The sequence below is a fragment of the Gobius niger genome (genome assembly GCF_951799975.1).
Source record: "Gobius niger genome assembly, chromosome: 16".
NCBI lineage: Eukaryota > Metazoa > Chordata > Actinopteri > Gobiiformes > Gobiidae > Gobius > Gobius niger.
The window spans coordinates 16,149,300-16,164,785 of NC_136867.1; the positions used below are offsets into that span (position 1 = coordinate 16,149,300).

The 15,486-nt window shown below is 40.4% G+C and overlaps 1 protein-coding gene across 7 annotated transcripts in view; it reads right to left on the minus strand.

Annotated features, from left to right (window-relative positions):
• Nucleotides 1–1,688: 1,688 nt before the first annotated feature.
• Nucleotides 1,689–15,486, minus strand: part of myt1lb (myelin transcription factor 1-like, b) — a gene marked incomplete at its 3' end in the record, with an annotated part of 74,005 nt that continues 60,207 nt past the window's right edge. The window contains exons 10-22 of one of the 7 annotated variants that reach the window (XM_079573912.1): nucleotides 14,724–14,884; nucleotides 14,370–14,647; nucleotides 11,370–11,603; nucleotides 9,991–10,112; nucleotides 8,781–8,849; nucleotides 8,268–8,330; nucleotides 7,711–7,794; nucleotides 6,012–6,233; nucleotides 5,828–5,922; nucleotides 5,038–5,141; nucleotides 4,822–4,965; nucleotides 4,268–4,324; nucleotides 1,690–4,178 (exon numbers count right to left, since the gene is read on the minus strand). In XM_079573912.1, the coding sequence (XP_079430038.1) occupies nucleotides 4,038–4,178; nucleotides 4,268–4,324; nucleotides 4,822–4,965; nucleotides 5,038–5,141; nucleotides 5,828–5,922; nucleotides 6,012–6,233; nucleotides 7,711–7,794; nucleotides 8,268–8,330; nucleotides 8,781–8,849; nucleotides 9,991–10,112; nucleotides 11,370–11,603; nucleotides 14,370–14,647; nucleotides 14,724–14,884 (1,774 nt within the window). Of the gene's footprint in view, nucleotides 4,182–4,267; nucleotides 4,325–4,821; nucleotides 4,966–5,037; nucleotides 5,142–5,827; nucleotides 5,923–6,007; nucleotides 6,234–7,710; nucleotides 7,795–8,267; nucleotides 8,331–8,780; nucleotides 8,850–9,990; nucleotides 10,113–11,369; nucleotides 11,604–14,369; nucleotides 14,648–14,723; nucleotides 14,951–15,486 lie in introns of those variants that run through there. The other 6 variants (XM_079573909.1, XM_079573907.1, XM_079573908.1 and 3 more) reach the window with 6 other exon arrangements.

The window sequence follows — 15,486 nt, forward strand, 5'->3', positions numbered from 1 at the left end:
AGAGAGCGGAGACACGCACACGCCGCGAGCGCGCGTGAGAGCGTGTGCATGAGGGAGGCAAAAAAAAAAAGAAAGAAAGAAAGAAAAAGAAAAAAAAAGTGGGGAAGGGGAAGAGAGGAACAGACAGGCAGTAAGTCCTACAATGACTGTCTAGAGCCGAGTTTGAATGTATCTGCGGCGTATGCTCGTCACAAGGTTTAGTGCGTACCACAAAGGATAACTTTACGCACGACGCATTCCCAAAAGACCCAAACGTCAGATCTTCGCGGTATTGAGACTGTAGTGCACAGTGCAGTACAAAATACATTTAACATTGTCTTTACTGCAATAAGATCAAGAGAGTTCACTGATGTGCGCATACGGATCCAACTATAGGCCTACTTCATAAAGTTAACACAGAGCCAACACTTTCTGGCTGTATCTGCTGACACCTGCTGGCTAAGTGCAGCAATTACAATAAGACCAAAACGACGTGATGGCTTTAAACAATGCATTTGAAATTAAGTAGTTTTAGTAGGATGAGGTTAAACATTATTACTATTGCTATTACTGCTTTCAAGTGTGCAGTAAAATGGAAAACCCTCACAAGGTCGTCACAATCATAAAGCCAGTGAAGTCGTAGAGTGATATTTTCTAAAGTAACACTTTGAAATATCGAGAAGAAGGAAAGAGTAGTCACCAAAGAAATTAGGCTACTCAGGTGAGAGTAAAAGTAAAAAGTATCCGGGGAAAATGCTACTTGAATACGAGTAAGCGTTAGAGTCTGATTTACGATTCAGTAGCGACCAGGCCTGTCAGGATAACAAATTTGAAGTTCGATATATTGAGGCAGGAAAGTATTGTCATAAACGATATTATTGACTCTAACAATACCCGATACTGTCAACTCTCGAGCATAAAAATGACAGTAAACCGTTGTTTTAAAAGTGCATCATCATATCCTAAAATACCACATATTGCAATAAACATGAAATGTTATGAAACTCAATATACTTCAGTTAAAAATCAGTTTTACAAAGAAAGAATGGGGGAAATGCTAATAAAAGTACAGACGAGTATAGTATTTATCGTGAGAGCCCTAGTAGTGACATAAATTATGAGAAAGAAAATAAATAATCTCAGTATCCTATTCCCAAAGGAAATGCAAAAAAAAGCAAGATATAGATACTTTATGATAATATATAAGTAAAAGTAAAAAATACCATATTGTAAAACTACTCTAAGAAGTTTCAAAAGGTTACTCAAGTAACTACATGCACTTAGTAAGGTAAATATAACGGCGTACTATGGTTCAGGCGCAAATATGAACTGAGGTGCACTACGCTGTTGTTCGTAACAAGGCAATCCCGGACAGTAAAAAGATCAATACGCTTCAGATCTTATTGCCTTCTTTATTTGGCCCACCAGAATAAGGGTGTATAACCTTGGCTGAAAGACAAATAAAGCTGGCTGCATCCTTTAATAGAGATCCCGTTAGATAAAGGCATCCCAATACAGCGTTTGTTAAACAGCGGTTTGCTTTAATTGCATTCTATTATTTTGTATTAACAGTAAATAAGGACAAATAAATCTGTGGCAAATAAGCACTGACCAGTTGACTGCCCTCTGGTGGTGTATTGGGGTAAATGTTAAAGAAGAAAACATTTCATGAACATGTCTGGCAACACATTTTCCTTTATTTAGAGTAAGATGTGTCAACATCCAGCATGACAAAATTGTACAAAGTTCACAATTTATAAATGAAATATCACAGCAACTTGTGATCTCACACATTTATAGCAAAATTAAAATGTCAACAAATCCATGCTGTGTAGTACAAAAATAAATCAAACTTCAGTTCCACAGAGCACAATAGTTTATACAAAATCCTGTCCTTGTTATGGTCACTGAAATCAACCTCCAAATCTGTTGGCTCAAATAAAATAATAAACTCTGATGAATACACAATTATTTGAAAAGTCAGCATTCTAAATAAGTGACAACCTTCTGTCTTCAATGTAGATAGTCACAGATAACTCTTTTTAAGATTGTTTAAGATTGTATTTATGTACCAACGTCAGATGAGCAGCCAGTTTGTGCTTTAAAATCCCTTTTCCATTTAGCTGATAATGAGAATTAATTCAAAAACTGGTACTAGCTATTACTCTACTGAAGCATTACTATACTGGCAGAAGCTGCAGACACAATGCTGTGGAAAAAGGCATATGCTGTCAATGAATGGCGGGTATTTGAGTCCTGAAAGAGGACAGTAAAGTACAATAGATGAGTTTGAGTCAGGTGAAGAACAAGCACCTTTTGCATTAGCGCTCAAAAAGGCAAAATTTGGAGATGACGTCTAACAACTACGACAGGATGGAGGGGTGCATACAGTCAGGCATACAGGCATGATGCTGGATTGTATTACCCCTATAAGGACTCACTTCTCCTGCATCAGGGAAGAGAGCCTGAGTTTTACTCAGATTTTTTTAAAAACCTTGACTTGATTGACTATTTATCCTTTGTACAGTGATTAGATATAAAGTGCTGCTGGGGGATAACTTTATCTTCCTAAAACATAGCAAGAATGAATGTTTTTACACTCGATTATAGCCTACAGTATAGGTGCTATGGATATAAACATCCTCTTCTCTGATTCAAAGTCCCTGTTTCTCTCAGTGGTACTAATTCCACGCCTAAAGTGGCTCCAAGCAGTGGGTTGCTCCAATCGTGTGCCAAAGAGGTCACATGGAAAATTGCACACCGCCGAACATAAGGATAATATCTTCAAGGACAAGTGCAAATAGTCAACTGGCACATAAGTGGGGACAGTGACCCTGTAAGTCCCGCTGTCATACTTTATAAATACTCTTTACAAAACCCTCGGGTACTGCGGCAAGTTTCTGTAACAACATCAAAACATGGAAACGAAGGTGTCCCTGTGCAAAATCGTACAGAAAAAAGGGGAACTCATAGATTTTTGCCTCTAAACTCAGTGTCCAGGTTTGCTCATCTCTTTTTTTTTTTAAAAAGACTTTTTGTATTAAAAGATTTGTATAAAAATCAATAATTTACATAGGTTATATTAAAAAGATTCACATAACCCCACTATGCTTATAAACAAGAAATTGCATATAGCCATCCATTTTGTCTTTGTGGATTGCATCCCGTTCCTACAATAAACAAATGATTCATTATTATAATATTGCTGAGACATGTCTTGACCTCACAGATTTATCACTAAAGGCTAAAACATGTCTCTGAAGATCATTGTCTTTACACATTTTTATGTTTGAGATCATTAAGAGCATGTCTCCATGCACCACATGTGACTCTCCGAGATACTGGGATTGCCACCATCGGGTTTCCGTGTAATGATGTTTACAATAGCACTGTTCAGACATACATTCATACAAACATCAGGTCAGTTTCCTCCTCAGAATCATCTACAGCACCAGATAAAAATCCCCCACCTAGCTACACTTCGTTTATCAAAACAAAACACAAACATTTCTCAAGCATAGTCAGAAATTAAGGTTGGCAAACCAGTTCTTGCTTTAAACAATCTACACGCAAGAAGGAAACACCTAAAAGTCCAAAATCATTCACAAGGAGAAAATAAACTGCTTCCTCCTGCTTTAGTTTTTTATTAGTTTTTTGATCTAAAATGCTTGCTGTTAAGCAATAAAAAGAACTTGCGTTCCAATATCATTAGCTTACTGTTCAGAAATATACACTAAAAATGTGCATACATGAGCAGCTATAAACATTACATGACACTATGTCAGCTCATATGAAAACGTACAAAATGTGAATGTCTTCAAAAACTATTTTGCAGTTGATTTTTAATGTTCTTCCTTAAAGCAAGACCCAAAACCAAAAATAAATCAAATAAGATTGAGGCGTCTCTAAGCATAATACCTCATTTTTTCAAAAGAACTGAATAGTAAATATATAACACTGTAGAAGTTACTGCACCAAACGAAGGATCGAACTGCCTTGATGTCTGTGGATTTGAGACCAGCTGCCCCTGCAGGAGGACTAAGTGTCTCTGCACACGGTTAGACTTGGATCCCTTGAACAGCTTGTTTGATATTTTCCAACAGGACTTTGTTTTCTGGAGTCTGGTACTGGTCCTGGTTTGAGTACATGTCTGTTAGAGTGGTCACGTAGGCATCAAAGTTCTGCTCTGTTAGCGCCTCCTGCTGGACACAAAGGGCAAGAATGGTTCAGAGACCAAGTATATAAATGATACAAATGATACAAAATAATGCATAAGTCATTGTCTCACCTGCTGCATCTGTAGACAGCTTGGCCTCAGAGGAGGCTCTTTATGTGCCAGAGGTTTCTGTAAAACAAATAGAGACATATGACATATTACTTATTATTGAAAACCAAACACTTTTGAATCTCTATATACAATCAACTATTTAAGTTTTACATACAAACACACACATGCATATTTGTTTGGTGAAAAGCATGAGTTGAAGCACACAAATACAATGCAATTTTAAATTTCAACGTTGCCACACATAGGCTATTAAATTATTAATCTGTGTTACATTTTTAGTTGTCAAAACAGCCAAAGGTCAAAACAATGTGCATAGACACAATGTATGTAAATTGCATCATTATATTATGTACCGTAATTTACGTTGCAACAATGTGCAGTAAAATGGTGTTTCACATCTCTCCCTCACATTTTGGAAAGTCAAGCAATGTGCCACATCTTGCATAAGCATGCACAATGGCCTGTGGTCAGTAACAATATATGAATAAGCTGCCATAATGCTACATTAGCTATGATTTGCAACTTGCCGGCTTGCTGTTCCTGGTAGCCCTTACCATATGAGGGAGCTGGACATTAGCTAAACTGTTAATCAGTGACTGGCTGAGGTTGGCCAGCTCATGCAGGAGAGATTCATTTTGCTGTTCAATCACCTTGTTTTCCTCCTCTATGCACTTCAGGTTTGACTCCATTGTAGTGATCTGAAAGATGTAGTAGTAGTAAATAGTATGTAGTAACTACTGTGTAATTAAACATATTTCAGTGTCACACACCTGTGTTCGCAGTTTGATCATGTCCGTCTCCACTTGTGAATTTGATTCACTTAAATCTTTGATTTCTTCATCCAGCTGTTTGATCTCCTCTTCATGCTCCAGTCCTACAGAGAACATAAAAGTGGCATTAGTTCACAACATAACACACCTAAGGGTACCATGTAAAGAGAGAGAGAGGTTCTTCATTAAAAAAAGTGTGATGGATAATTGTCCCGCCTCCAAAAGAAATGTTAGCTAGCTCCGGCAAGAAGTGGAGTTTAGCAAATGTCATAATGGAAGCTCATTTATCAGCTTTGAAAGGGGAGAAACAGCCCCGCTACATTAGTTTCTATGGGAGGATATCCAGGCAATGTCTGCATCGGTTGCTATGAGGTATGATTGGACAATGACCGTTTTGGGGCGTGGATTTGTGATATGTCAAATACAGCTCATTAAGACAAAAGCTGGTCACAAATACGTGAATGTCTATCATGTGCGGCAGAAAATGTGTGGACATAGAAACATGGTAAAAACAGACGGGGCACAAAGCCACAATCCCAGCCTGATTTTGATGTTTGATTACAGCCAAGTGAACCCGCCCTGTTCTTCCAGATTGGAGCCACTCTAGTACTATTTACAGCCCACCACTGAATCACAGTTTATGCCCAATTTAAGCCTTACCACACTGGGTCTTGATTGGTTTATTATCTGAAATTGGACCCGTGTTTGCTAAATAATCCCACATCAGTGATATTGATTGGCTACATTGTGTGGCTGAGTGGTTGTACAGTGGTTGTGCAGTGGTAGTTACCGTTGCTGATGCGCTGTTGTTTTATAGTCAGCATTTCTACACCAGAAAGCCTGGCTTTCCTCATAGCCGATGTGGCACGCGGACAACCTGACAGACTAGAAACAAAGGCTTGTAATTAGTAGGGGGTTTTCAGTTATGACACCTCACAGTTCAGAAATGATCATTGAACTTAAGTTGAACTCACCTGCGATGTGTGAGAAAGCTTCCACTGACATGCCCCGAACCGTCACAGCCCGGAGTGGGACACGACATGCCCTCTGTCTTGCCAGATTTCCATGTGAACTGAATACCATTCAAGTAGCCATCCTTCTGTCTTTTGGCTGCTATGGGGCAACCCGATGCACTCCTGTGGGATGCGTACTTCCCTGTTACATGGCCCTGCCCGTCACACCCAGGGACTGGACACCTGGTAACACAGAGAAATGTTTGCTTCTATTAGATTGGATCAATCCCTCACGACAAAACCCAATGACACAACGCACATTTACTACTTGAACACACATGATATTCAACAATATATATATATATATATATATATATATATATATATATATATATATATATATATATATATATATATATATATATATATATATATATATATATATATATAATATACTCAAATGTATAGATAAAATAAAATGTTAAGTTATTTACAGTGTTAAAGGGTCAGTTTATAATAAAAATATATGCAGCATAAATAAATGACATAAATGACATAAATAAGACAAAAAATGTACTGCAAGTTTCTGTCATTTTATGTTTGCATACAAAACTTACAAAGGCATTTTATGTGTAAAAATACCAATATTTTTTGACAATCAAATTTTAAAAACGGATAGAGCCAGGTTTGAATTAATGGTTTTAGTTTGTTGACAGAGTAGTTACAAAGATTTGCTCAGAGGGGATTTGAATAATACAGTGAACAAATCTTTAAATTTTAAATTTTGTCTTGTTTTTGGGGGTTTAAAAAAAAGTACAAGACTGGAAAGTTTGGAGTCTGCAGGTATTACTAAAATTAAAATATGGTTTCAATAAAACAAAACAAAATTATTATGAAAAAATGGCCCTTTAAATTAATATTTCCCATATACATTAATAGAGAAACGTTGTAGTGCAATAATTAAATAGCTTACTGGGAAGATTAGGCAATTTATTTGTTTCCAGGGGAAAGTTTACATGTTAACAGATTACATGTTAACGGTCCCAAATTGAACAATATATAATATACTTTTGCTGGCTGTGTCTCACTTTTAATGCAACTTTATCAAACAAACATTACACTTTGTATTGAAATCATTTTAAATGAAGGCCATTATTTTACGGATGAAGAAAACAAACCACCCCTCTTGCTCAGTTATGCTCCGGACTACTCATCAATACCAACAGATCATGACAAGAGCGATACCTGTGCCAAGATGACCTCCAAATTCAACCAAATGACAAGATCGAATCGAGTACGGCCAAAGTGTGCTGTTTGTGCTCTGCACCACCAGAAAAATCAATGGGGCTGCAGGGCAGAGGAGCCCTCTGTGGGATTTAGGTAGAGTCCAATCAATCTGTGTGTGCCTCTATCTCTGCTCCTCTCCTGGCGTTTCCTCCCTGAACTACAGTTCACCAGAGACTGCACATACTGCCCTCTCGAACTTACAAAGTTTCTCCTGCCCCTAAACGTTTGGCTGGAAACTTTAGCACTCGCAGAACATTAGTCTTATTGACGGTGATTTATTCCTGACTGTGCCGGTACATGTAAAGAAGGCATGAATATTAAAACATTGGCCACTGATACAGCTGCTGTAGCTTGCACGCATAGAAATGTGACGAGTGAGCAGGTGACTCAAAGGCGTAGTTTGAAAGATGGATGGAGTCCGTCTGCACTGTACCTGATAGGCTCCTGGTCCTCCTTGTTCTCTTTGCTATGGATGATCTTTATCCCACTTTTCCTGGCGCGCGGACACCCTGAGAGACTGCAGACAAATGACACAGGAGTAGAGCTGAAGCACCAGTACTGCATGTACCGCACAAGATGATCAGAGCAAACTTTTTATATTTCTAGCAGACAAATGCAGTTTATTCTGCTAAGATAGCGAGTAGAGGGAGTTTTCCAAATCTGTACTTGAGTAGCAGCAGAGTTAGATTAAAAGAGCAATATTATAAATTCAGGGCAGGGACCAAGGTAACTCAGTGGATTATTCAACTGAACCTGATTAAAACCAATATTTGTACATGTGTAACTGTAAAATTGCTTCTTTTTAACACTAATTTCACCTTCAGTTTATGTCTGCTCACAGAAGACACACAAAGTTTGTGTCAAAGCCATATGACAGTAAAAAGGTTATTTTTAGCATAGATTTGTGCTATACTCTACTTTAATCTTAAACTACAGAGGGTATGCAACAATTTGTCAGCTTTGAGTTATGAAATGTGTTATCGGGATTACCTTCTGTGAGACGCGTAGTTGCCAGTGATATGTCCCGAACCATCGCACCCTGGTGTCGGGCACCTGGGGACAAGGGAACAGAAAGGGCTCAGGGTCTACAGTGACTGATCATGGACATTTTTAATTCACAATCAAATGAGTGATCAAGAAACTTTATAAAAAATGTTACTGGAATTTGATTTTACTACAGGGATAATGCATTTTGCAGCCCTAGTTTCCATATTACTACCAAGAAAATACTGACCATGTTTCTTGGTAATTTGCAGTCTTTATAATGGGATAGATTTAGAGCAAAATAAATATTACCAATATTGTACAGTATGTGAATGTCCTGGTTTCATGTAATCCATGCTAATACTGTGCTGTTGAACAGCAGTACATCAGTACATCAGAACAACAGTTTAGCTCACACAATATCTGAATATACCAAATAAAGTACTGCATTAGTTCTTGAGGTGATGCTCATCTTAAGAAGCAATAGATTATAATAAAGTGACTTGACTAAGGCCTTACTTGAGCTCTTGCGCGTTGTTGGCCAGCATACTTCGAATGCTTTTATCAGCTAAAGGACAACCTGAGAGACTGGAAAACACCAGGGCATTGTTAGTTTCACTCTAATGGCAGGTGGCAGCACTGTAAAATGACACTTACGCACATGCAAATACATGATATTCAACAAGAAATGACAAAAGCAATGATGTAAGTGCAGGGAGCTGATTCAAAACGGTTACCATCTGAGTATTGGATTGTGCGCTGTTTGTAAAAACCTTTGCTCTGGCTATGAAAATGCAATGACGGTGTTATCACATAAATTTAATGTATTCTTAAGGCTTAATTAAATCATAACAGGGGAAATCTTGTTCAAAGTCCGTGTCGGCTTTACCCGAAAATATGATTCAGTTGTTGCAGACACACCTCACACTGCAACACTCAGCATTTCCACCCTAAGCCTTTATGTTATGAATGGCAAACGCTTAGCTTGCAATGCACTGTGGGAATGGCCTGGAGGACTGAATAACATCAACTTGGATGGTTTCACACACAGTCCATTGAGAAATTCTCAGTTCTGTCAGTAAAGAATGTGCGTAAATTCAATAGTAATTAATTTAGTAAATACATAGATCTTGTTGATTTAATTCTATAAGAATAGTCAAAAGGCAACTGCATTAAACAGAGACACGTTGTGCCAACAGAAGTCTGACAGCATAATCGAGGTAAACTGAAAACAATAAAGAGAAATAGATTTAGAATCCACCAGGAGAACAGGAAGTCACACCTTCGATGCGAGGCAAAATTGCTCGTCAAGAGACCACTTCCATCACACCCCGGTGTGGGACATCTGCCATCGGAAAAATAGACATATTCATTCAGCCCAAAGGGGAGGAGAGGAGAATGTGACAGGAAAGGGCTTATTTTGATTTGTCTTAGTTTTCATTGTTTCCAGTTTAGCTTCACTGTCTTTGTTAAAATTGAACTAGGCAAACATGTAAAACTATTTGTAGCATTCAAGCTTTACACTAAAGAATTCATCCTAAATGTCACGTGGAGAAATGGGTTCAATCAAATCATCAGCGAGTCACAAGCAGCAGAAGAGGAGGCTTTGTAGTTCTTTAAGGCAAATGAAAGATATGACCACAAAGTAGATGAAGGGGAAGTGGAAGATGAGGAGTGCAGGGAAAAGTATGAAGACAGGAGCTCTAGGGGATTAGCAGAATGAACTTACGTTATCAGGTCCTTCTTACTCTCCTTGCACTGGGGGTACTTGTGTTTGGGGCTGGGCATGTTCACGTCTGTAGTGAAGGAGCTGTCGTCCAGCAAGTCGTGGAAGGGGTCCAGGTCATCAGGCTGAGGAGAGCACAGGGAACGGGGGGAGGAGGGCACAAGATGGACATCATCTTTAATTTTCACTCATTATTTTGGATCATAGGGCCTTTCTCAATGTTTTGTGCACCAACCCATTACATCTAACCCTTCTTGTGCTGTGAGCTCTATGTAAGTGAAGTCATTGTCTGAAGTTTGCACCACTGGAAAGAGATACAGGTATCTACACATTGCATTGTTCTACTATCTCTATTTATATGGAAGTGGCAAAAGATCAGAAAGCTCATGGGTTACTCATGTTATTTCTAGTGTAGTCACTAGATGGCACTGTGGTGTAGCCTGATGGCACTGCTTTGTAAGTGGGGCTGTGCTTTGTCTGCAGTGCATGCAGTCAGGGCACAATGGCTGTTGATGCAAATCCTCTTTCCTTTCTTCATGCTTGCAGTGTATGTACAGTAATGCCCATGGAAAAGACAGGTCCAGAAACAGTCCAAATTACCCAGTGTTCAAGCTGTCTCTGAGTGTGTGATGCTGGGTCAGCCAGCAAGCTTCTCCAATTAGGCTGAGCGCAGGCTGAGAGGCAGACAGGAGGCAGTGCGACACATGCATACATACAGAAAGTAGGCTAGGCAGGAAGTTGCTTATACAGGCATGTGTGCAGGCAGACTCCCAGAGAGATAGGCTACAGACACTAGCATGAATATTCACATCCTCTCACAACCATGCCAACAGAGGCACAAGTACTGTACATGCATGCGCCGCTACACCGACGGGCGCACCCAGCAGTGCTGCATTGATTTCCAGCAGTTCTTTGATGAGATGAGCTATTCCCATTCCCTCCCAAGGTGCTACTTTGCATAATTCATTTTGGAGAAGAGCAAAATGTAAAAACAGAAAGCCAGCATGCGGGAAGCATGATACAAACAGAGCAGCTACCTCTGCGCATGGCAACGCTGACATCAATTAACATGCACATTCATTAGGTTTCCTCAATATCTCTAATATGACTTTATAATGATTCCAAATTTGGCTGTGAGTCAGATGAGGAGCTCAGAAATCTTGAAGACAATCAGGCAGCAATGCAAATGTTTGACTAGGACACACAGAGTTCAATCAGTTCCCAAGAGGAAATCTTTTAGGCTCAGACTTTTGAAACCATGAAGCATGCTTCTATTTGTTGAATTCTATGTCCAAACCATCAAATGCTATATTTTTTATTCTTGCAGACCATCTCAAAACAATGATAGAACCTGCCCACACAGTGGTTGTATCTCCTTTTACCTCTTTATCGTCCTCGTCTATGTGTTTGATCTTGGTGTAGTCTACAGGCAGGTCCCAGCAGTCGGCAGGGTCCCCCATGCTGTAGCAGCGGGAGCCCAGCAGGGCGGCTTGCCGCTGGGGGGACATGGGCTCTAGAGGGGTGAGCACCGAGTCCCCATCAGCACCAGCACCGCACAGATGCTTGCTCATACTCAGGTCCAACGTACCGTTCTCATCAACATCTAGGCTGGGGCTCTGCAAAGTGTGTTGTAGTTTTGTGTGTGAGGTGTGTGTCATGTGGGAGAGATGAACATAAAGATGAAGGGATGGAGAGAAAGAAATAAAAGAGAGAGAGAGTTTCTGATTAAATAGCAGTCAAACATTCAATGTCTGAGATCAGAGCTGAGCAAAACAGGAGCTGATTATAATGTGCACACTAAAGCAGGACATAAAAAGTATTTGAGTTTTCTGTTCTTTTACTGATCTGCTCACTTTTGAACATTTTCCACGTCTGCAAAGATAGATCAAGCACACCTGCAGTTCAGATATCTGAAACAATAGTCGGTGTTGTTTTGTTGCTCAAGAGGGTTTGGTCTGAAACATTACACTGTTGCGGCACAACATGAGTGTGACGCTCAAGAGGTGAACTGTAGAGAGGTCAGCAGAGCTCAAGGACGAGTGCATCCCCCTGTGAACCCCTCCTTCTCTCTCTGTCTCTCTTCCCTCCATCCGAACTCCTCTGTGCAGGCAGGAGTGTGTCGGCATGACTTTGTGTTTTGCATGCGTGCGTGTGTGAGCTTAATCTGAGTGGACATCACAGGGGTGCTTAGGCAGAGCACAGGGTGAGGGGCGGAACTAGTCTGCAGCAAACCCAAAAATAGAGGCACAACTTCACTAGCACTAAGTAGACCAAATGTAACAAATGGGGTCACACAGGATTCTCTCTCCCTCGGTCACTACACATGTGTTAGTCTATCCCCATCAGCATGCACATCCTTTCTTCTTCACCTGGCAAAAGTGCACCAAAACATCTGTCTCTCGGGTCTTGTTTTGGAAGTGTGTTTGGAGCTTTCTACTGTGAGATCTCTTTCACAACTCAAAAACGTCATGCTAATACCATCCGACAATGCCATTAGAGAGGGAAGCCAACACCATTGCATACACATGAGAGAAATGATTGAGAGAAATGGGTTGGGTCTGCACCTGTTGGATCTGCAACTTATGCCACTATGAAATTTTTGTTTTCTTGTTTCTCTCAGTTTTTTTTAAAATTTGTTATTGAGTGTAGAACTTTTACAAATAGGACATTCATTCTACAGTGGAAATAATTAAAAAGCCCACACATTTTCCCAACACACTGCATGATAAAAATAATAATAAAAGCAAAATTGTGTAATTTTTTTGGGTCGATCTTTTTTCAGTGACAGCAGTGGCAGTCCAATTTTAGGCAGGCCAGCCCGTTCAAGTGTGGAGGTAGAATAAAAGGCGGGAACAGAGCTGAGTTGGCATGTGCCTCCTGTCTTTGTGAATATCCTCAGCAGACTGCCCTCTCTTTGTCATCCATTGTATTTTATATCACAGTCTAATCATTCACCATTCACGGGGATCGTACATGGGAACCTGTCCCAATTCCATCATTAGTGACTATTTGATTTATTACGACCTAGTTTGACCTCTGAGAAGAAGAGGCTGGGCATGACATGTTGTTTGTTATTGACACTGTACGTCTGCCCACTTACTCCAGGTGTTAAAATATTAACACAAAAGGGCGTCCTGAATTAGCCACGGTAGTTTCTATACTGCACTTCTCTATCTCCACAATAAATTAAAGACTGTGTGACACCTGCACAATAAAAAAAAGAAAAACACCAAGTAGATATCAAAAGACGTCTGTAAATGTAAATTAAAGAATGCACGATAACTATTTTATTTGATAACTTTCTAGGACTAAAGAAATCAATAGGTGATAATAATACGTTTATAGCAGGTTTACGTTCATATTATGTTTGTGAACTCTTATGAAGTTTTACATTAAAATGGCCGATACATGTATCCAGAGCAGACATTCATATATGCATGAGTATGTTTCATTCAGAAGTAGATGAACACTGTGTGCCAGGAGGTGAGGTGAGGTGTTGAGATGAAAGAGGAAGAGCAGTGAAGACATCCCTCTGAAGTTTCCCGAGTCTCCTGCCTGGCCCTGAACGCATCGCGGCTGTCTGCCCCCGGAGCAGGAAGAGGACAGACAATGGAATGAGGTAGGACCAGAGGAAGTCCTGGTGCTTTAGGCATTTGTTATTCCATTCCACTTTGCTTCAGAAGTCTGTTGCTTTGGGCTTTTACTCTCCTCATTTCTCCCTCTCTGTCATCTTTCTCTGCTCCTCACTCTGTCCTAGCCTTCTCCAATTGTGAACCCTCCACTCCCTCCGCTCTGTGACATTTAGATACCTTCCACCAAACCACATTCTTTGCTCTTTCTCTTTATTTTCAATTGTTTTTGCCATGCATCTTATTCTCTTCCTGTGTCTGCTGTCAACATTAGTATTATGCCAGCATTAGCTCTCTGCTGTGCACTCTCTTTCTGGTCCCCATTTTCCAGCTCAGCATCTGGACGGCGATAATACAGGAACACTGTTACCTTATCTCCTCAAAAATGACACACTGGGCTCACACCGTGTCAAACGCCGCTTCGTCCTGTTCCTATCTGATTCCCAGATGAAAAATAAAAAAGTGGCCCGCTGAGCCCTGAGTGTAAGACACAGCTCTGGCTCTTTAATGGAAGGTGTGTGAGTGTGCTGTGGCATCTGCGCTACAAATCTCCCTATCTTTGTCACTTTTCACTGCCAGTATTAGTATAATGAAGGGAGCCACAGAGATCATCTCTGCGGGAGTATTTGTAACTGCAGAAGATGTCCACAGAATTTTAATACTGCACTCATTGTGCACAATAATGTGCAGCTCCAGCTCATTAAGATTGACGTCACATTCAATAACTACCACACTGAAAACTGTTAGACGTACTTGTGCGCACAGATCAGGGGGCTTGCCCCCCAGGCCGTGGGGCATCTCTCTGCAGCGTGTGGACAGGTTGAGGATGGCGGTAGCAGCCATATGAGCGGCCTCCATGTCGTGGCTGTAGTCGAAGCTGCTCTTGCTGCAGGTGCTGCTGGCACTGCTCCCTCCTCCCCCTCCGGTGCCCCCCACTGGGCCTCCACAGCTCAGGCTGCTGCTGCTGCTACTGGGGCCATAGGTGCTGGTGGTGCTGCTCGCAGAGCTGGAGTTTTTGCAGTAACGTTTGGCTATGAGATATAGTATAAAAGTCATAAAAAGAACCTGCCTTTATTACAATTATTTATAAATGCTGCAAAACCTCACCATCATATCCTTTGGGGGAGGTATCCCTATGTCCATGAACTTTGGGTGCGATGGCCCGTTTCCCGTACACCTGGTGGCTGTTGCTCCCATCAAAGGCGCTGTAGTCAAAGCTGGTCTTGGAGTATTTCTCCAGTTCCTTGGCCAGATTGGAGCGTGGCGTGCTGGTGGAAACATTGTTCTTGTAACCATACTGTGGATAGTCCAGTTGTTTGACAAAGCACATAGGCCTGGAAAATAAATGACGAGGGGGTGGAAGTTGGACTGAGGCACTGAACATTGCCCAGGGGAAGATTTGGGAACTTGGATTATATGAATTAACGAGGCAAATGTAAGGGAGGGTTATGATGGCACTGTTCAGAATGACTGAGGGGCATGGAGGATGATGCTGCACATGGTTAAGTAAAAGCCTCATAGTTCCCCTTTTAGCACTGTCAATACACTTGACATCCTTTTATTATTTATCACAGGGTGTCCTCTAAAATTGCTACATTTACAAAATGGAATGTACTATCAAAGCCACTGTTTCACTTTGTGATGAATGAGGCCAACTTTTCTTAAATGTATTAAAATGATTTTCTACACAGCACTGAATATGTAGTTCCTTAGAAGTGATCTCAGGGGACACATAAAGATAAAAAAAAACAAAAAAACAGACAATTTCAACCTCTATCATATTAGAGAGAAAAGGGATGGCAAACAAATATGAGATACTGCATGACTAAACGACAACTGAAATATCCAAATGCATCAATGTTATTGAAGA